This window comes from Oryzias melastigma, linkage group LG19 (assembly GCF_002922805.2).
Source record: "Oryzias melastigma strain HK-1 linkage group LG19, ASM292280v2, whole genome shotgun sequence".
Taxonomy (NCBI): Eukaryota; Metazoa; Chordata; class Actinopteri; order Beloniformes; family Adrianichthyidae; genus Oryzias; species Oryzias melastigma.
The window spans coordinates 3,863,681-3,883,675 of NC_050530.1; the positions used below are offsets into that span (position 1 = coordinate 3,863,681).

At 37.1% G+C, this 19,995-nt stretch overlaps 2 protein-coding genes across 2 annotated transcripts in view; both read left to right on the plus strand.

Annotated features, from left to right (window-relative positions):
* Positions 1-17,455, plus strand: part of gpam (glycerol-3-phosphate acyltransferase, mitochondrial) — a 29,217-nt gene extending 11,762 nt beyond the window's left edge. Inside the window, exons 10-21 of the mRNA XM_024284701.2 lie at positions 1,175-1,387; positions 1,500-1,613; positions 3,014-3,099; positions 5,260-5,366; positions 8,270-8,340; positions 9,820-10,087; positions 10,169-10,326; positions 12,456-12,533; positions 12,618-12,755; positions 12,840-13,029; positions 13,105-13,163; positions 13,241-17,455. Coding sequence (XP_024140469.1) covers positions 1,175-1,387; positions 1,500-1,613; positions 3,014-3,099; positions 5,260-5,366; positions 8,270-8,340; positions 9,820-10,087; positions 10,169-10,326; positions 12,456-12,533; positions 12,618-12,755; positions 12,840-13,029; positions 13,105-13,163; positions 13,241-13,357 — 1,599 coding nt within the window. The 3' untranslated portion in view covers positions 13,358-17,455. The remainder of the gene's footprint in view (positions 1-1,174; positions 1,388-1,499; positions 1,614-3,013; positions 3,100-5,259; positions 5,367-8,269; positions 8,341-9,819; positions 10,088-10,168; positions 10,327-12,455; positions 12,534-12,617; positions 12,756-12,839; positions 13,030-13,104; positions 13,164-13,240) is intronic.
* A 21-nt stretch (positions 17,456-17,476) lies between these two features.
* LOC112154080 (FERM domain-containing protein 6) overlaps positions 17,477-19,995 on the plus strand; it is a gene marked incomplete in the record, with an annotated part of 7,674 nt that continues 5,155 nt past the window's right edge. Inside the window, 5 exon segments of the mRNA XM_024284705.2 lie at positions 17,477-17,704; positions 19,366-19,456; positions 19,584-19,663; positions 19,738-19,796; positions 19,868-19,995. Coding sequence (XP_024140473.2) covers positions 17,495-17,704; positions 19,366-19,456; positions 19,584-19,663; positions 19,738-19,796; positions 19,868-19,995 — 568 coding nt within the window.

A 19,995-nucleotide genomic window follows, 5' to 3' on the forward strand; every position in this document is an offset into this window, starting at 1 on the left:
TTGAAGCCTTGGTCGTCTCCCTTATTAGAATAAAGAATAATTATATTATTAACTTTTTACAGTATTAACTAAGTGTTAAACATCTTTTAAATAAGAAATATTAGCTGGAGACATAATAAGCAACTGAAAAATGCTGATTTTTTTTTTCAACAAAACCAACTTTATTTAACTTTACAGCTGATCAAGAAAGTAAAATGATTGGTGACTATCTACTCTCCAAAGTGGATTGAGTTATTTACCTAATTATGAGGTTTAATTTAGTTCTTAATTGACTGACTCTGTGGTCATGTGACCTTTGGGTTTATAATGAGACCTTTGGATGGTAGTTTTTTATGGAAAGTAAATAGACTCACTCCGATTTGTGTGTGCGTAATTCTTGATTTGTGCGTAAATTAGGATTTGTGGGTGTGTAGTTCTTGATTTGTAACTCATATAATACGTTTTATGACACGTCTCACGACAGATTTGTGCGTAACGGTGGTTTTGTGTGTGCGTAAGAGGTGATTTTGTGTGTAATTTTTTTAAAAATGTGAATGTGCAGTTAGTTTCAAGCTGTTTTAATTTTAATTTGTGCATGTGTAGATTGTATTTTGTAATTTTTTAACTTATGCACAAAGCGTATTATAGGAGTTAAAATCAAGAATTATACACTCACAAATCAGAGTGAGTCTATTTTCTCTCCGTAGTTTTTCAGTTATGGGGTTTGTTGCTGATCATGATTTCACAAAGTCAAACAAATCATTTCATTTCTATCATTTGATAAATCGAATCATTTAAAGATTTGCATATTTTAGAGCAATTTTCAAAGATCTATGAGCATCACTGCCAGTATTTAAAATAAATCATCTGGTTAAACAAAAGCAAAACTAATTATAACATTATTCTAATTTATTCTAGATCCTTTAAGATTATTAAATATGTTTTTTTTCTTAAAAGACTTGAGGTTTGCTGCATACTAAGCATTCAAGTGACTAATTCCTGCAAATAAATCTGTCCCACTTTTAATTATTTCCACACATTTCATGTTTGTGGGCCCACCCCATCATAATTAAATTAACTTTTAAAACTGTTTCTAATAGTGAATTTATTTGACGCAGTGAAATCCATCTCTGCTTCCCGAGTCAGCAGCTTTTCCTCGTTTTCAGACCTTTTGTAACGTCTGTGTTTCTGGCAGTACATAGAGGAGCTGATGAAGCAGCAGCAGTTCTTGGAGGTCTACCTGGAAGGCACTCGCTCCCGCAGTGGAAAGCCGTCTCCGGCTCGCGCCGGCCTGCTGTCCATCGTTGTGGACACTCTGTGCACCGGAGCCATCGGAGACGTGCTGGTGGTGCCGGTCGGCATCTCGTACGATCGCATCATCGAGGGAAACTACAACAGCGAACAGCTGGTGAGCTTTAGATGACTCCTGTCAGTCAAATGAGTTTGTACTTAAATGGATTTCTACATTTAAATTTTTGGTGATTTGATGTTTTAATCTGGATAAACTTTTCCTTTCTTAGGGCAAACCCAAGAAGAACGAGAGCTGGTGGGGAATAGCATGTGGAGTTTTCCGGATGCTGCGGAAAAACTACGGTTGTGTTCGTGTTGACTTCAACCAACCCTTTTCTCTAAAGGTGATTGGTTACTCATCTGTATTAGCCTTTATGCGTAGAATGACTAATAATCTAATTGAATTTGTTTTACTCTAACATTCGAGCTGGCCCTACAACAGAAAATAACACACACTCTTTAAATACTGTAACTCTTTAACTGTTTACGCAATTAACGGAATTCTAATGGATCCCGAAGGCTGAAAAAAAACAACTTTTGTGCAAAACTGCTTTTCTACCGTAACTTTTTGACCTTTTACGCATTTGGAACACTGCAACAGACTCTGAAGCTAAAGTAGCACAAAGCCACTAACACTTAATTTTGATGCAAGCTCAAAAATTAATATTTTAGGTTTCGTTTTTTGACGTGCTGGCTGCTCCATAGCCGATTGTCGATAGCCGCGTTTGGTACTGCGTCCAGATACCGGGTACTACTTACCGTCCGGGTTAAGATACTGGTGGGGTCCATGTCCCGGTACCGGTTTGCAGCCACGAGGTTGGGGAGCCTCAATTTAATGAGAAAAAGATGAAGAGTTGGTGAAACCCAAAACATGAATTTTTGACATTACCTACGTTAAAATGTGGCGCTTTAGGAAGCGGACGTCTTGAACTCTTTGGCATTTTACTCTATTAATATAAATCCTATTATTTCTGAAGCTGAGAAAAGCAACTTTGCTTCCACAAAGCTGCTTTTCTACTGGGAAAAGTTGAGACCTCTTTAACCTCAATCCAGTGGATTGTAGAGCTGACAAAAGCAAGTTTGCGCGTAACTTTTGCGCAAAGCTGTTTCTATACTGCAACTCTTTGACTTTTTAAGCAATTCACATAATTCCAATGGATTCTGAAGCTGAAAAAAAGCACATTTGTGCAAAATTAATGTGAAGCTGCTTTTCTATTATGCAGTTAAAGTAATTCCAACGGATTCTGAAACCGAGAAAAGCTGAGGAACGCACCTTTGTGCTACTTTGACTGTTCATGGACTAAATGTAATTTTACCAGATTCCGTAGATGAGAAAAGCAACTTTTGCGCAATGTTACTTTTCTACTGCAGCTCTTTGACCATTTACGGAATTAACATAATTCCAACCGAATCTGAGGCTAAGAAACCAGCTTGCATAATGTAGCGAAACGTTTCTTTTCTCTGCTAAAGGATTTGTTCGAATTACGTCTTTATAACTCTGTGCAGAGCTGCTTTTCTCAGCTATTTGAATTTGTTGAAATGATATTAATTGCATAAACGGTTGAAGGATGTCAACACTGGAGCTAAAGCTCTGGTATTAGAGGGTTAACTGAACGATATTCTTATGGCTTTAAACAGATTTAATAGTGATTTTTACTTTTTTTAAACCTCAAAGTGTTTTAATAGTTAACTGAGGTTCTGTGAAATCGGCACAAAATTGATATTTTTGATTGTTCGTCTACAGGAGTACCTGGACACCCAAAGAAGCCGTCATATTCCACCACCGCTGTCCCTGGAGAACACTTTGATGCCCACCATTATCTCTGAGCAGTAAGTGTCTTCGGTCCAGATGTCCCTAACCCTTTAAATGTGACGGGGTTCATATGTACCGGCTGGCCTCGTCCCTCCTGCTGCCTCGCAGCGGCGTCGGTCGTTTGACATCTGAGAACGGGTCTTGATTTTCCTGCAGGCTGAGGGTCATTTTAGTTCAGAGCCGTCCCTTAATAAAACTGTGACGCTGTGAGTGTTTTCTCTGGAGCAGCTGCTCTCTCCGGGGTTGCACACTCCAACCGGCTATTATCAGAGGTGAATAAAAAGCGCAGCACTTCTATCTGGCCTTGAATACCAATTTAACAGTCTCAGCCTTTTCTGGTCCTTGACTGTGACATGGTTTGTTAAGATAGGTCGAGACTCAAGGCTGCGATCCTGGAAATAATAAAAAATACAGTAAAAAGAAGCAGCTTTTGAATGGAAAGAGGGGGTTTTTATCGTTGATGTTGACATTTGGTAAATGTTATCTTCATGTTAGATTAGCGATTGTTTGAGAGACTTCTGGGAAAAAAAAAGGTTCATTTTTTCTAGAGTTATAATCTTTGTAAAACTTCCTTCTACAGTGTTTTAGACTTTTATATATATTATCTTTCATTCTGTTGTCTGGAGAGCTACTGTTTTTTCATTTTATCACAAGGTCCTTGTGCAACAATGGCATTAAAGATGATTCTGATCTTTGATGCCTCATAGTTCTTACGAAACTCAGATTGACGGTTTACTGTAACACAGACCAAACCCTTCTCTCACCTTGATTCCCACCCAGTGAGTAAGATAAACATGTCCTGAAATACGTTTTTAACATTCAGTTGAAAGTTGTGTTATTCCTCTAATACATTTAGTATTTTGACCCAAGTATTATGTCCACTTAACAGTGTGGGGTGTTCTTTAGTCAACATATCCAAAAACAAGTTTATGTATCTTTAAGCTAAAATCAGTCAATTATATATATATATATATATATATATATATACACATATAAATGCATATGTTCGAGTGATCTTCACAAAATTTTACACACGTCACCAGGTTAAGTCTACAGTTACAATCGTTGGCCTTTGGCCTTGGGACGAGGCCACCATCTGTGTATTTCTTTGTCATTGAAATGCTACTTGGGAGAGAAATTGTTGTTTGAATTCCTGCCATCACTACTCACTATATAGTGCGTTCGCCATTTTGTAGCGCTGTCCAAATCTACAATTCCAAAATTGAGTGCCTTAGAAATTTCCCAGAATTCTCAGTGAAAAAGATTTGGAAATATGGACAATTTTTGCAAATTTTTTTTATTTAAATGTATTTTCAAATAAACAATTAATCTTGTTTATCAGAACACAGTAGATTCATAAATAGTTGTCGTAAAATACTTACTTTGATTACATTTTCACTTTGTGAAATTGGTGATGTCCTACTTGCCGTTAAAAAAACGAAAAAAATTAAGTAGTCTTGCTTTTAAAATCCAGAGGACTAGATAATCCAATAGTTTTTTAGTAGTCGAAGACTTGGGAAGAAAGTCGGACATGGCCTTGGTTTTAAAGTTTGTAGATTTTCAACATCGTTAGCGTGGCGAGCTAGCAAAACGGGCATTTCCCTGTTTCCTGCAAATTCTTTTAATCAGAATATTGGAAAAATGTAATTAACAAATCATTGGCTCAAGCTTAAGGAAATTATGACAGACGAAATGAACACATTAGGAATGTGGGTGTGGTTGACCAAAAACCTCAGTTGCTAAGGAAATCCAAAAATTTACTTTAGCCGATTCTTCTAAAAATTACATAGACTTGTTTGTCACACCCGGGTAACCAAAAAATAGAATCGTTGCTAGGGAGATAAACCAACAGAAAAACCACAATTTTGAGAAGTTTTTTTTTTTTTTTTTGAATTGGTCACATGCAGCTGTGACCAGGGTGGCTGGGGCAGAGGGGGGAGGGGTCTGTACCAGCTACACACCTGGCAGGGGCGGGGGTGGGTACAACGCTAATCTTATTTCGGAGTCCTAATACTTGCTATTGCTTCAATATTTCAACATGAGCAACTAAAAGATAGTTTGCGCCCCTGACTTCTCAACCATCACTTAAAAGAACTGAGAATTATAAAGCACTTCCCTGTTTTGTATTCAAGATACAGCTTTGATAATCTTAGGTTTTGCTATTATTTGGTTTCCAGGCCTGAACTGTTTGAAGGACAGGAGGAAGAACAGGCCGACAGAGAACTGCCCGAAGAGATCTATCGACGACAGCTCATCAACAACCTGGCCAAGCATGTGCTCTTCAGTGAGACACTCTCCTTTTCTTTCGTGCTTCCAAACCATCATTCACGCCTTAACAAGTTGCTTTAATTCCATCTTGTCATCATCCTGCTGTTCTGGGAAATGGCTTGAACCTTTCACTGCCTTAAGGTGGAAGAGTTGACTCATTGTCCTAAAACTAGCTCCTGCAAAGATGTAAAGTTAGAAAAAAAGGGCCTGTCTGATCAAAATAAACAGATCCGGAAAAAAAACATAAGAAAGTGTTTTAAGTTCTATTTTTAAGGTGAGATTAGGAGTGCTTCTAATTCACTTCCAATATGACCAAGGGTCTGTCTGAGGTTTTTAGACCTACTGGAGGTTGGAATGAGTCACAGCTTGTTGAGGAAGTATCTCCAGTTGATATTATTGTTACTCCTGAACCGAAAACGCACCGAACTGCCAGTTTTTCTTGCTCTGTGAGTTTGATGCGAGATCTTTTTGATTACGGGAGTACCTGAAAATCAGTCCAGAGTTTCACAAGAGGGTTCTATCTATGATCTTAACTGAAGTCACCAAGGAAATGTCTGCAGTTTCACAAAAAAAAAATCAAGAACGGACCTGTCTGTTTAATGGATCAGTGGAGATCTGGGTGAGAGTGTTGTAAGATGAGTCCATAACCCAGGCTTTCTGGCATTAACTCAAATATTGTTTAACTCAGAGAATAACATCCCCAAGACTAAACACAGAAGTGGAAGTATTATGGTTTGTCCAACCTTGAGAAAAATCACTGTCCACAAGGACACTGAAAATGGTCCGGGATGTTTTAAATTCAATCGTACTTTATTGACATTATTATGATCAACACTATATATTTTGAGGTTATTATTACAGACTCAATACCATACTAGAAGTCTACATATCGTGAACAGATCAAGACATTTTATTGTCATAAAACGCAGCAGAACACAGCACTAGTTTGATCAGGGAATGCACAAAAATAGTTTGAAGTTAGCACAATATTCACAGATTCGAACTTTCGGTTTCAAAACTTTTAAGAAACATTTAAACTGTGTCTCTATTGGTTTGTCTTGACCCAAACCATGAATTTCAAAGGCATTTCAACAGGAAAAAAAATGATTTTTTTAAATAAAATGAGTGTTAAATGGAGAGTTGCCAGTGAGATGGCTGTTAAGGGACCGTCTAGGGGAGGAAAAAAAAAAAATTCTCAAAAACAACCAAAACTAATCAATGGTTTCTTTAATATATAAGCTAGTCCTAAATACTCATCATATTCATGCCCAAACAACAATTTTGTCACTTTTCGGCATGTTCCTTCAGGGTTCGCCACAGCGAATCAGCTTTCACTGATTCACACATTTGGTTTGTTAGAGATTTTTACGCCAAAAGTCATTTTTAAGATTTTTTTAATAAAGATTTTAATAATATCTGATGAAAAATGGCTCTAAAGATACTAAATCTACAAACTTTTAGCACATGAGTAATTATCACTTTTTTGTTGTTAATATTTAACTATTTTTTTCTAGTTGACAGATGCACTATTTTTGCTTACTTACTAAAGCTACTTTGTGCTCTCTTTAAGCGTCAAATCCTAAAATAAGATGATGAATAAAAATCAGAGACAGCCTTCATGAAATTTGTTATTTCTTAAAATTTGTGTAAAAGTATCAAATCAAGACTCGGATATATCTTAAAATCAAATTAATCTGAATCAGATTAGGACCAAAATACCCCTGATCGGGACTAGAACGGCCGGAGGCGAGGTCCACGGCCAAGAACAGGAGCACCGATAAGCCATCTGGGATCTCTCAAAGGAGGGACAACACGCAAATCACACTGCACCAAACGGAGGCATGGAGATCTAAATGAAATGTTACATGAAAACGACGTTACCTTGGGCTTGTAAGGTGCTTGTTGCTAGCTGGGAGAGTGTAAATGAAGGAATGATTGGAAATTAGCTAGGCTAACTTCCCCGCTAACAATCCTGCTCACAACACAGAAGCGAATTTCTATTGAGCTCCTGCAGCTCTGCAGAAAATATGTCTTAAAAAAAAAAAAAAAACAACTCGGGCTGTTCGATCAATGCTTAAAACTGAATAATCGTAACAAAAAGACCATTGGGAACGATTTTAAAATAGAGGTAAAGATATACAACAAAGGTAAAAGGTTAAATCTCCAAATATAAAGGTCAAAGACTTGAAGAGAAGAAACGTCTGACTTTTAAACAAAAGTTTAGTCTTAATTTTCTTTCTTCATTTTTTAGATTTACAATAAACGTTTAATCTAAAATACATTTTGACGAAAGCCCTTTTTATTTCTCTTAGCTTTGAGTACAACAGCCTCCTTTCAGGCTCTCAAAGGTGCCCCTGTTCACCAGGAAAGCACCAATGAAACGCTATCCTCCTTTCTTCCATTCGCTGAAATCCAACACAGCGCAGCATCAGCCCATCTGCATCCATCAGGGCGCTTTGCCCCGGAGTAACACGGAAAACAAACCAGTTCTTCCCAGCTCATTCAGCTGCATTCTCTTACAGCTTTTTTTTAATCTCCACTCAGCCAATTGCAGAGCCTCCTGCTGGATGGCATGTTGTTTTCAGCCAATAGAGCGAGGGGGAGGATAGGAAGCCTGAGAGGGGAAGAATGCAGTACCGGTTTAGGTGTTCAATAATCTTTTGGATCTGAGGGACGCACTGTGCTTGAGATGTCCTCCAGTAACCTTTGTGTTAAAAGCTTGGCTTTTTATCAACCCAATGTGTGTCCTTTCCCACTGAGATCAGTAAAAAATGATTAAATGTTCTGATTTAATATGAAAATGTGCACAAACACGTTTAATTTAGATTTTATTTGACACTAGAAACATGTATTAATTATTAATTTCTTAATTTATTTTGCCCAACTATATAAAGTAAAAAAATGTGTTTCTCCCCTCAGCGGCTAACAAGTCATCCTCCATCATGTCGACTCATATCGTGGCCTGCCTGCTGCTGTACAGACACAGACAGGTAAGACGGGTGTTTTCATTTCCTCTGCCTCTGTAACATTTAGTTTATGCCTGCCTGTGCCGTACGTGATTGGTCTGCTTGAAGGTGACTTTATGGTTGAAGAAAACTGCTGCAGTTGAAAAGAGCTAGTGCAAAAATAAACTGCATACGTGTGGAAATCTTTAGAGAAGATGTTCTGGGGTCTGACATGTCTGTTTTTAAAGCTTTCTTTAATTATGATAGTTTTAGCCAATTTAAAACAACAAAAATGTTGGTTTTAAGACATAGTTTCTGCAGAGCGGCAGAGAATTCACCTCCAAGTTGTGGGTGGGATTTTTGATGTGGAGCTACCCCTTTTTGTTCCTGAGAATTGCTCCACCAAACATACTTTCTACATTAAATAAGTTCTTTTTTAAACTGCATTCTTTCATCTGCTCTTTATTCACAACTATTTAAATAAAAAAAAATCAGAAAATCATCAGAAAAATGCCACAAAAACGTATTCAAAACACCATTTTCATCCAAGATCTAAAAATTCCCTTCTGCTCCTCTGTTTCTGCCCTCTTTGCTTTGACTTCACTTGAGAGGAAATTGAAGGAATTTGAAACATTTCAAATTAAAAGCATGTTTTGGACAAGTTTGTTATCTCAAAAATGTGTTGCAGGAAGCACTTTTAACCCCCTCCGGGAAAACAAAGCACCACTATGGAGCTCATTAATTTAAAGTTTATGTTGCACAGCCTCACTCTGATAAAAATTGGGGTTTTGGGGCATTTTATGATGATGGAGGACGTATGTAAAGAAAATTGCACTTCTGAGTTTTTTTTATTAAAATTGTTGTGAATCAGAAGCAGACAAAAAAAGTATTTGTGACACAGAAAATATGCTTTCGTGGAAGGGAAGGGGTGGAGTTTTTCCGTGCAAACGGTCCCGCCCACAACGTGGAGGTGAATTTTTAATGATTCATGCTTTAAAAACGGCATAATTATAATTAGCCACTGGAATGATCAGAGTTAGACTTTGAGTTTCTACAATATATGTTATTTGCTATTTTAAATAAAGTTTATTCATGCTTCATCCAAAAAAATCATTAATCTATGATGTGACCTTAGTTTGGAATTGGATATAATATTTAAAAGTGGGCATCTTTTCTGGTTTTTAAAATGAGATCAGATCATTGGAGAGAATGTAAACATTAGCTTGTCTCACTTCTTGAGATTTTTAGCCTTTAAGGTCATTAAGCTGTGAGATACATAATACTTCTCCATAAAAGTAGGAATCTGACCTGTTTCTGCATTTAGATTTCCCTCATTTTGGTTCCCATTTTCTCTTCCTTTTCACATCACTCTATCTGTGGTCTGCTGCCCTCTGCAGGCGTTTTGCTGCAACTACATGAACACATGAAAAATGTTACATTGATGCATATGATAGTCTTAATTTGAAACATTAATTTTATTTAATTATTTAGGCTTATTTTATTGACCTGTAAACTGTCCTCCAGGGCGTGGTGCTCTCCAAGCTTGTGGAGGACTTCTTCAACATGAAGGAGGAGATCTTGTCCCGGGACTTTGATCTGGGCTTTTCGGGGAACTCTGAGGACGTGGTCATGCGGGCCCTCCACCTCCTGGAAAACTGCATCAACGTCACCAGCAGCTCCAGCGGCAACGGGGAGTTTACCATCGCTCCGGGCCAAACAGTGCCGGCGCTGTTCGAGCTCAACTTCTACAGCAACGGCCTCTTCCACGTCTTCATTTCTGACGCAGTTATTGGTGAGCAGAACACATTCAAGATATGTTCTTTTGTACTATTGGATTCTGTGATCAGCTCTAATTCTTCATGTTTGCCTCCAGCCTGCAGCATCCTGTCTCTGCAGAGGGAGCTGATGTTGGAGTCGGATTCTCATAACCTGAACGAAGATCCGAGTGGACTCCTCCTGGGTCAGGAGAGGCTCATACGCAAAGCGGCCGGTCTCGCTCATTTCCTCATAAATGAGGTGGCTGTAGCACCAGTAAGTACTTTAACCCTCTGGTTCCAAACCCCTAAGCCGCCTCAAAAAATCTGATTCTGAAGGAATTTCAATTTACTGGATTCTCTCAATTCATTCTTGAGGCATGTCAAGTCACTCGGTCAAAAATACATCAGTTACCTTCTTAAAGCGGCTAAGCTAGCAAAGCCAATAAAAACAAACGTATTTGGAAATGTTTTTCGGGCATAAAAGAGGAAACAGAAAAAGAGCCTTTGACTTCAAAATAAAAGAAAGCTCTTGTCAATGTTTGGTGCAGAGACGTGACTTTTATTTCCCCCAGTATATTAAAAACAGAACCTTTTATATCAATGATCTTCCAAGATCCCCTTAAAAACCCACTCTGTTACATTTTGATCTACTTTCTAAAAAGTGTTCTTTTAATTATTGTGATTTTGCCACTTTTTAGTCCAACTCAAAAAAAACTTTGTTTTCTAGAACATAGTTTCTACTAAGCAGCAGTATCTAGTTAATTAAAAATTTGACTCTGAATTGTGGGCAGACAGTTGACGTGGAGCAACCCCTCCCCTATTTCCCGTTATCTAGATATAAGCTATCTTAGACTTCACAAGCTACAGATAAAAGATGGTTTACATCTGTAAGCTAGCTTGTGAAGTTTAAGCTAGCTCACATCTGTAAGCTATCTTGTGAAGTCTAAGCTAGCTCACATCTGTAAGCTAGCTTGTGAAGTCTAGTTTACATCTGTAAGATAGCTTGTGAAGGCTAAGCTAGCTCACATCTGTAAGCTAGTTTGTGAAGGCTAAGCTAACTCACATCTGTAAGCTAGTTTGTGAAGTTTAAGCTAGCTCACATCTGTAAACTAGCTTGTGAAGTTTAAACTAGCTCACATCTGTAAACTAGCTTGTGAAGTCTAGTTTACATCTGTAAGCTAGCTTGTGAAGTTTAAGCTAGCTCACATCTGTAAACTAGCTTGTGAAGTTTAAACTAGCTCACATCTGTAAACTAGCTTGTAAAGTCTAGTTTACATCTGTAAGCTAGCTTGTGAAGTTAAAGCTAGCTCACATCTGTAAGCTAGTTTGTGAAGGCTAAGCTAGCTCACATCTGTAAGCTAGTTTGTGAAGGCTAAGCTAACTCACATCTGTAAACTAGCTTGTGAAGTTTAAGGTAGCTCACATCTGTAAGCTAGTTTGTGAAGGCTAAGCTAGCTCACATCTGTAAGCTAGTTTGTATAGTTTAAGATAGCTCACATCTGTAAGCTAGTTTGTGAAGGCTAAGCTAGCTCACATCTGTAAGCTAGTTTGTGAAGTCTAGTTTACATCTGTAAGCTAGCTTGTGAAGTTTAAGGTAGCTTACATCTGTAAGCTAGTTTGTGAAGTTTAAGCTAGTTCACATCTGTAAGCTAGTTTGTATAGTTTAAGATAGCTCACATCTGTAAGCTAGTTTGTGAAGGCTAAGCTAGCTCACATCTGTAAACTAGCTTGTGAAGTCTAGTTTACATCTGTAAGCTAGCTTGTGAAGTTTAAGGTAGCTTACATCTGTAAGCTAGTTTGTGAAGTTTAAGCTAGTTCACATCTGTAAACTAGCTTGTGAAGTTTAAGATGGCTCACATCTGTAAGCTAGCTTGTGAAGGCTAAGCTAGCTCACACCTGTAAGCTAGCATGTGAAGGCTAAGCTAGCTCACATCTGTAAGCTAGTTTGTGAAGTTTAAGCTAGCTCACATCTGTAAGGTAGCTCGTGAAGTCTAGTTTACATCTCTAAACTGGATTTTGAAGGCTAAGATAGTTCACATCTGTAAGCTAGCATGTGAAGTCAAGTTTACATCTCTAAACTGGATTTTGAAGGCTAAGATAGCTCACATCTGTAATCTAGTATGTGAAGTCTAAGCTAGCTCTTACATGTAAGATAGTTTGTGAAGTCTTGTTTACATCTGTAAACTGGCATTTGAAGTCTAAGCTAGTTTACATCTGTAAGCTAGCTTGTGAAGTCTAAGCTAGCTCACATGTGTAAGCTTGTGAAGTGCCGTCTAAGCTAGTTTAGAGATGTAATTTTCTTCAGGGTGAGTCTTTATGCAAAGCCTAACGTGTCATTTACTTTAAGAACTAACTTTTTCTTTTTCAAAATATTCACTTATGCCTTTTTTGTTTGTTTTTCAGCCTTGTCAGACAATTTACCAGGTTTTCCACGACGCGGTGACCCGCCTCATCCAGTATGGAGTCCTCTACGTGGCAGAGGTGACAAAAACAACACTAAACGTGAAATCCTAAAGTAAGTCTCTTAAAGGAACCTTTAATTTATTCTCCTTGTTTGTGTTCCAGGAGGACCAGGAAGAACTGAGCCCCAGCCCCGCAGAGGAACCATGGCCCAAAAAGTTTTCTGAACCTCTCTCCTGGAGAAGCGACGAAGAAGACGAAGACAGCGACTTTGGAGAAGAGCAAAGAGATCGCTACCTAAAGGTTTTTACAGTGACAACTGCCTATTCGTCTCTTTACCCATCACTTCCTAATGTGTTTTTTTTGTTTGTTTTTTTTGGCCGTCAGGTGAGCTCCTCCGCAGAGCATCAGGAGTTCTTCCTCTTCCTTCAGCGGCTGCTCAGCCCGGTTCTGGAAGCTTACAGCGGGGCTGCCATTTTTGTGCACAGTCTGAGCGAGCCCATGTTGGAGTCCGACTTCACCCAGAGGCTCTTCAGATACCTGCTCACTCGCACAGAGAGAGGAGTGGCTGCCTATGGTAACAAAACATCCGCTTTTCTAAAGAAAATTACACCTTTTTTTGTCATTTTGTAATTTTTATTTCACTTTCTAGGTGAAAGCGCGACTCATTATCTAGTTAAAAACACGGTGAAGACTTTCAAAGAGCTTGGGGTAACTTATTTTTAACTTTAAGTGGAATCTAAAAGTGGATTTCATATGTTTATAATCTATTTTTGATCGTTCTGCAGGTCCTGAAGGAGAGAAAAGAGAACAAACTGACGACTCTGGAACTCAGCAGCACTTTCATACCTCAGGCCAATCGGAACAAACTCCTGCAGTACATCCTAGGCTTCAGTCTGCTGTGATCCACACAAATAGGCTCCTCCCACCCAAGGGCTTCTACTGGTTACTCCTAAACAACCCCAGGTGCTACACTGTGGAACGCTTTACCAGGAAGTGCCTTCACGTCAAAGCCGCTAACTGTTAGCTGCTAAGTCGGGAGTCTTTTCAGTCTCTGACGCTGATGAACGCACATCGGAGCGCCACACTGACAACAACACTCACGCACATTTAATTAGAGAAACGCTGGCCGCCGATTCCTGCACATTCAATCAAACGACAACAAACAAGCAATTTGATTTATAATCGAACATATCTTCTGTTCTAACGTCTCTCTACTTGCAAATTATTTTTGAAAAGCCAACTAATTAGCAAATATTTCTGTTGTAAAGCACTTTTTCCATTTTCATTTTTTTATTCCAGGTAGAAGAGAAAAGTTCACTCCTTAAGTTGGTAGTTTTCTATAAAAAACGCCAATTTAGTGACGTCGTCCGGCTTAAAATTCCTGCTGCTATAAATCTGTGTTACAAAACTTTTATTTCTTTTTTATCAGCTATATATGACTTTTATTTTGGTGTGTTTTTAGAGTACAGAAAAACAAACCATTAGATCTCAGCAGATCAGAACAAAAGGTGAATCCAATTGTTCAAATGAACTGGGAGGAAATGCAAAAAAAGTGTGAGAATTTCAAAACAAAAGTTTTTTCTTTTAAAAAACGCTCGTGTTTTTTTTTTTCTTTTTCTTTTTTAGGGTGCTCAAGTACAACAGTAGAAAATAATGTAGCTCGCAGCTTTTTAGCTAAAGCTAAATTTAGCATAGGTTACAAAAGCCAGTTGTTTAAAGTGCATGTAAATACGTTTTTAGCTGTCTGACTGAAAAAAAAATGATTTTTGTGTTTTTGCTTTAAAATTCCTCCTTAACAGCACACCTAGCTAAAGTTAGCAAAGCAATTTGGTTCAGAAAATATCTACTAACCAAAAACAGTATTTGCCTTCAGAGGCTCAACACTACTTACAACTCAAGTGCATTCAGTTACAGCTGAATTAACAGTAATAACAGCCTTCACTTATTTAATGAATGTTACGTCACACTGCTCTTAAACATGACAGCCATGTGCACCTACTATTTGATTGTGTTTTTAAAGACCCTCTCCAATCATCTTTAAATCAGTTTTAACTGTTCGTTTAATTATGATTTTGCTCATTTTAGCCAAAACAAAAAAACTTGACATTTTCTGCAGAGCAGCAGGAGTTCATTAAAAATTCGCCTCTGAGTTGTGGTGTCGGTGTAGAAGTTAGCCTCTACTAATTTCCCATCAGCCCTGTGTTTACACTCTCTCCTGCTAGCTTATAGCACCTCACAAGCATGAGCTAGCATTAGCTTAGCAAAAAAAGGTGAGAAATATCAGAGCTATCCAGCACATACAATTTAGAGTCAGATGGCAGCTCAGATGATGGAAAATCAAGACATTAATGGATCTATTCTATCAGAATTGTAGCGGAGAAGGGAGACTTTTGCTGGATTCAGGGGCGGACTTAACATTAGGCAAAGATAGGCGATCGCCTGGGGTTGCCAAGACTCCGGGGGCTCCAAACTGAACACCTAATAAAAGTGTCTAAAATTCATTTAATTTAAATTATTTAATTCTGTCATCCAAAATCACTGAAATTACGTAAAAGTACAAGTAATGTATATAAAATTAATTTATTTAACATTTAAGTGATTTCAGCTTTTAAATACTTATCAAAACATTTGGATTCTTGATGTTTCTGTCTAAAAGGAGACCGGTAATTAAGTTAATTGCCGTTAACTGGTAAGGGTTTAAAAAATGATTAATACAAATGCTAGCTTATAGCACCTCACAAGCCTGAGCTAACATTAGCTTAGCATAAAAACAAAACGGCGAGCAATATCAGAGCTATCCAGCACATACAATTTAGAGTCAGATGGCAGCTCAGATGATGAAAACTAAGACATTAATGGATCTATTCTATCAGAATTGTAGCGGAGAAGGGAGACTTTTGCTGGATTCAGGGGCGGACTTAACATTAGGCAAAGATAGGCGATCGCCTGGGGTTGCCAAGACTCCGGGGGCTCCAAACTGAACACCTAATAAAAGTGTCTAAAATTCATTTAATTTAAATTATTTAATTCTGTCATCCAAAATCACTGAAATTACGTAAAAGTACAAGTAATGTATATAAAATTAATTTATTTAACATTTAAGTGATTTCAGCTTTTAAATACTTATCAAAACATTTGGATTCTTGATGTTTCTGTCTAAAAGGAGACCGGTAATTAAGTTAATTCCCGTTAACTGGTAAGGGTTTAAAAAATGATTAATACAAATGCTAGCTTATAGCACCTCACAAGCCTGAGCTAACATTAGCTTAGCAAAAAAACAAAAAGGCGAGCAATATCAGAGCTATCCAGCACATACAATTTAGAGTCAGATGGCAGTTCACATGATGAAAACTAAGAAATTAATGGATCTATTCTATCAGAATTGTAGCGGAGAAAGGAGACTTTTGCTGCATCCAGGGGCGGACTTAACATTAGGCAAAGATGGGCGATCGCCTGGGGCTCCTAAGACTCTGCGGGCTCCAAGCTGAACACTTAATAAAAGTGTCTAAAATTCATTTAATTTAATTATTTAATTATGTCATCCTAACTCACTCAATGTACATAAAAGTACAAGTAATGTATATAAAATTAATTTATTTAACATTTAAGTGATTTCAGCTTTTAAATACTTATCAGAACATTTGGATTCTTGATGTTGCTGTCTAAAAGGAGACCGGTAATTAAGTTAGTTGCCGTTAACTGGTAAGGATTTAAAAAATAATTACCGGTAATGCAAATGCTTCAGAGGGCCCCATGTTATGGTTCGCCCGGGGCCCCCAAACTGCTAAGTACGGCCCTGGCTATGTCACAAATCCTGAGCTTTTTCAAGCATCTGGTTTTCATCTGCTCCTGTTCAACTCAATTTAAATAAAGAAATACTCAGAAATGCAGTTTTTATCTTAAGTTATGGAAGAGAAAAATGCCACAAGAACATGTTAAAAGCACCATTTTCATTGGAGTGGGTCTTTAAAAAAAGTGTGTAGTAACCAGGCGGAAAATTGAGTTACATTAAAATGTTGTTAGAACTGTGAAATGTAGTATTTCTTTACTTTTTTATGGCAAAATTTGTTAAAGTTGAGCTATAAATGAACAAATCCTGTTTTTTTATGGCTGATCGTGAAAATAAAAAAGCAGAGCAGTAAAACAAAAAAGTGGCATTATACGGTACGAGCGCATTCACCGACGAGGTCGTTTCTCGAAGGTTAGTTTGACCCAATTTCCTTCCGTCGTAACAATAATTGTAATAAATTTAAAGTTTGGGAGAATTTGAATGTAAATGTTTGAGTGTACATTTGAAATCATTTGAGTGGAAAAAAGAAAGTGTGAAGGTCCTGAACGGAGGTGATGTTTGAGCCAACTCTGCTGTTTAGTTTTTAATCGATGTGGACGAGATGTTCTGAGCCTGTATATTTTAAATGTAATTTATCTAATTTATAGCCCCCGTTTGAGGATTCGTTTACGAAGTGGCGGCAGCATGTGGAAGAGTTGGCTTTGAGAGCAGAAATGTGCAGATTTGGAGCGTTTGAGTCTCTCAAAGGTGGACTTCCAGTTCGGATGAAACCTCCTCTAGTTCTGCGCGCTCCTCCGGTGGCCTTCAATCACCAATGAGGTTACCTTCAAATCTGGGCGAGTTTTGTTTCATAGAAACATTCTTTTTAAGTGAAAAATCAGTGTGTATAATTGTAGAAATCTGTCGGTACAAATGATTTTTAAAAAATAAAAGTCCGTGGTTACTGAAGCTGCATTAACACCCCACCATGTACTGATGTGAAAACATGCCTGTATCTGGGGAGCAGGTGCCTTTTGTTTGTTTTTTAAAGCAATGTAGTGGTGTTTTGTTTCATATTCGTGCATGATAACAGCTGTTTTCTGTTGGCATCCTAAAGAACTCTTTAGATTGTAACTTAAAAGTGTATATGACGTGTTGTTTTAAGAGGAAATCACCAGCTACTGAAAAAAAGGCTCATTAGATATTTTTAAATAAATTAATAATAGATTAACAAAGTCTCTGTCTTTTATTTATTTATTTTTCTTGATGTATGCTTAGTAAAATGATTCAATTTAAAGTTTTAAAGCTTGATGAGATCAGTCAGGAGTTTCACAGGAGGAGGAGGAGGAGGAGGAAGGTCTCTATGTTTAAGGAGGTCTGCAGGAGAGACTCGGACGCTTTCATGAGGATGGCAGCGAAAAAGACTCGACACGTTTGCGTCCTTTTACCCTCCAAACGGCATCTAGACTGCACTGTAGGGGTGAGGACACGTCATTTAATGATATCGGGTTACAATTTTCTCCTTTTTTTTCATTATTTTTTTTACTAACTTTGTTTCCTTTTTCTAAAAGTTTGTAGAGTTTGCTGAAAAAAAATGTAAAAAACCTGTAAGAAAAGGGGATTTTTAAAATGTAATTATTAAAAAATCTTTTTGCATCATATTATTTTTAAAGTTACAATTGGTCAAACACTGCTTAAAGTGCATTTTTTAAAGAAGCATATAAAATTGATTTAAAGTAAACAAACAATTTTAAAACTAAAACTTGTAATAATTTGATTTTTTTAAGGATGGTTACAAAATCTCATTAAAAAAATTATAAAATTTATTTTTGCAATTCAAATGGGTCGATTACTGTTGAAAGTGTGTTTTTAAAGACTTGTTTAAATTACTGAATCATAATTCAAAGTAAACCAAGAAAAGATGGGTGGAAAAAATAGTGAAAATGAACAAAAGCAATAATAATAATACAAAAGTAATAATTTCAATGTTTCAGGGTAATTGGCTATAAGAAATCTAATTTAAAAAAATTAAATAATTATTGCATCAAATTATTTTTACAATCAAAAGGTTAGAATGTTCTGTTTTTCCTAGATTTTTATTTTTATAAAAAATTGTAGCTTGCTGAAAAAATCTGTGAAAATTAATCGAAAAATTGCAACAAAAGAGGAATTCTTAAATGTAATTTGTTAAAAAATAAGTTGGAAAAAAAAGATTATTTTTTTTTACAGTTAAACATGACAGTGTGTTTTTAAAGAAGCATTAATGAATACATTTTTTTGAAAGTAAACTGAGGAAAAATGGGTGAAAAACATGGTAAAATGGTTTTGCATGCAAAAAAAGATTGGAGGAAAAAAATATATTAAAAAATCTTGTAATCATTTGATTGTTTTGAGGGTGGTAATTGGTTAAGAAATCTAATTTTAAAAAGATGAAAAATAATGCCGCGACATTTTTTACACTTTAAATGGGTCAAACACTACTAAAGGTGTTTTTTTTTCTTTTAAATATGCTTGTATAAATAAATCCTATTTGAAAGAAAGGCAAAAAAAGGACTAAAAACTAGTAATATTTTTCATTTTTTAGGGCAATTAGTTAAGAAATCTAATAAAAAAAATATTCATCAAATTATTTTTTTACCATTCAAATGTGTCAATAACTACTAAAAGTGTTTTTTAAAAAGCATTTGTACTATAAATTAAGTAAACCAATAAAAGATGGGTAAAAAACAGTAAAAAATCACCCAAAAATTGTGGGAATTTTTGAGTGTTATTAGTTAAAAAAATCATTATAAAATAATTGGGGGCTCGTCCGGGATCAGTTTGTGTTAGTGGCAGGTGTCGGGTTTCCTCTGGGGACTCCAGGTTCTTCCCACCGTCCAAAAACATGCTTCATAGGTTAACGGTTACTCTAAATTGTCTCTGGTGTGTGTGATTGTAGACTGGTGACCCGTCCTGTCCTGCATTCACCCAGAACGGACTGGGTCAGGTTCTGGTGACCCTGAAATGGACCAAAATGGTTAAGAAGTTGGCTGAATACTTTAAAGAAACCCCATAAAAAGAAGGATGGAGAAAAACTAATTTTGGAAGAAATCTATTTCAGTTTTGTGGTTTGTGTGTTTTGCGTTTCTGCTGGTGCTTTAGGTCAAAGCCAGAGGTCAGGAGGTGTGGAGCAGCGTGCTGAGGCAGCTGGGAGTCGGGGACCTGCAAGTGTTTGCTCTGGCTGTTCTCAGAGGTAGATGTGGGAGCTCCTGGGAAAATGTTATCCTTCATTTATTGTGGAATGCTGGGAATTAAGGAGGATTTGTATTTGGAAGCAGGACAAGTTTATTGTACCTGATGGATTTTTTTTATTTTTTAAGATAATGAATACATCTTTCTTGATTTGGACCGAAAGCTAAGCAAGTATTTTTGCAAGAAATTGAACAGAGAGTCGTCAAAGGTTAGTTAAGCTTTTATAGATTTAAAAAAAAATGTAAAAAATGTGCAGAAGTCTCACCTTTTTTTCCTTTTTAGGTCCCGTACATCTTGTTTTTAAGAATCAAATTTTATGTGGAAAGTGGCCTGTTAATAATGTAGGTTTAAATCATATTTTCTTATGAATCTGGAGGAAATGAGACACGAGGAGGCTTCTGTCTTCTTCCAGGAGCAGCAGAGTGCAGCAGCTGTACTATGCAGAGCTGAGGCAGAAGCTGCTGCTTTCTCAGAGTCGTGGTCAGGAGGTTTTGCTCTTCCAGCTCGCCGCTTTGGCCCTCCAAGCCGAGGTTGGAGATC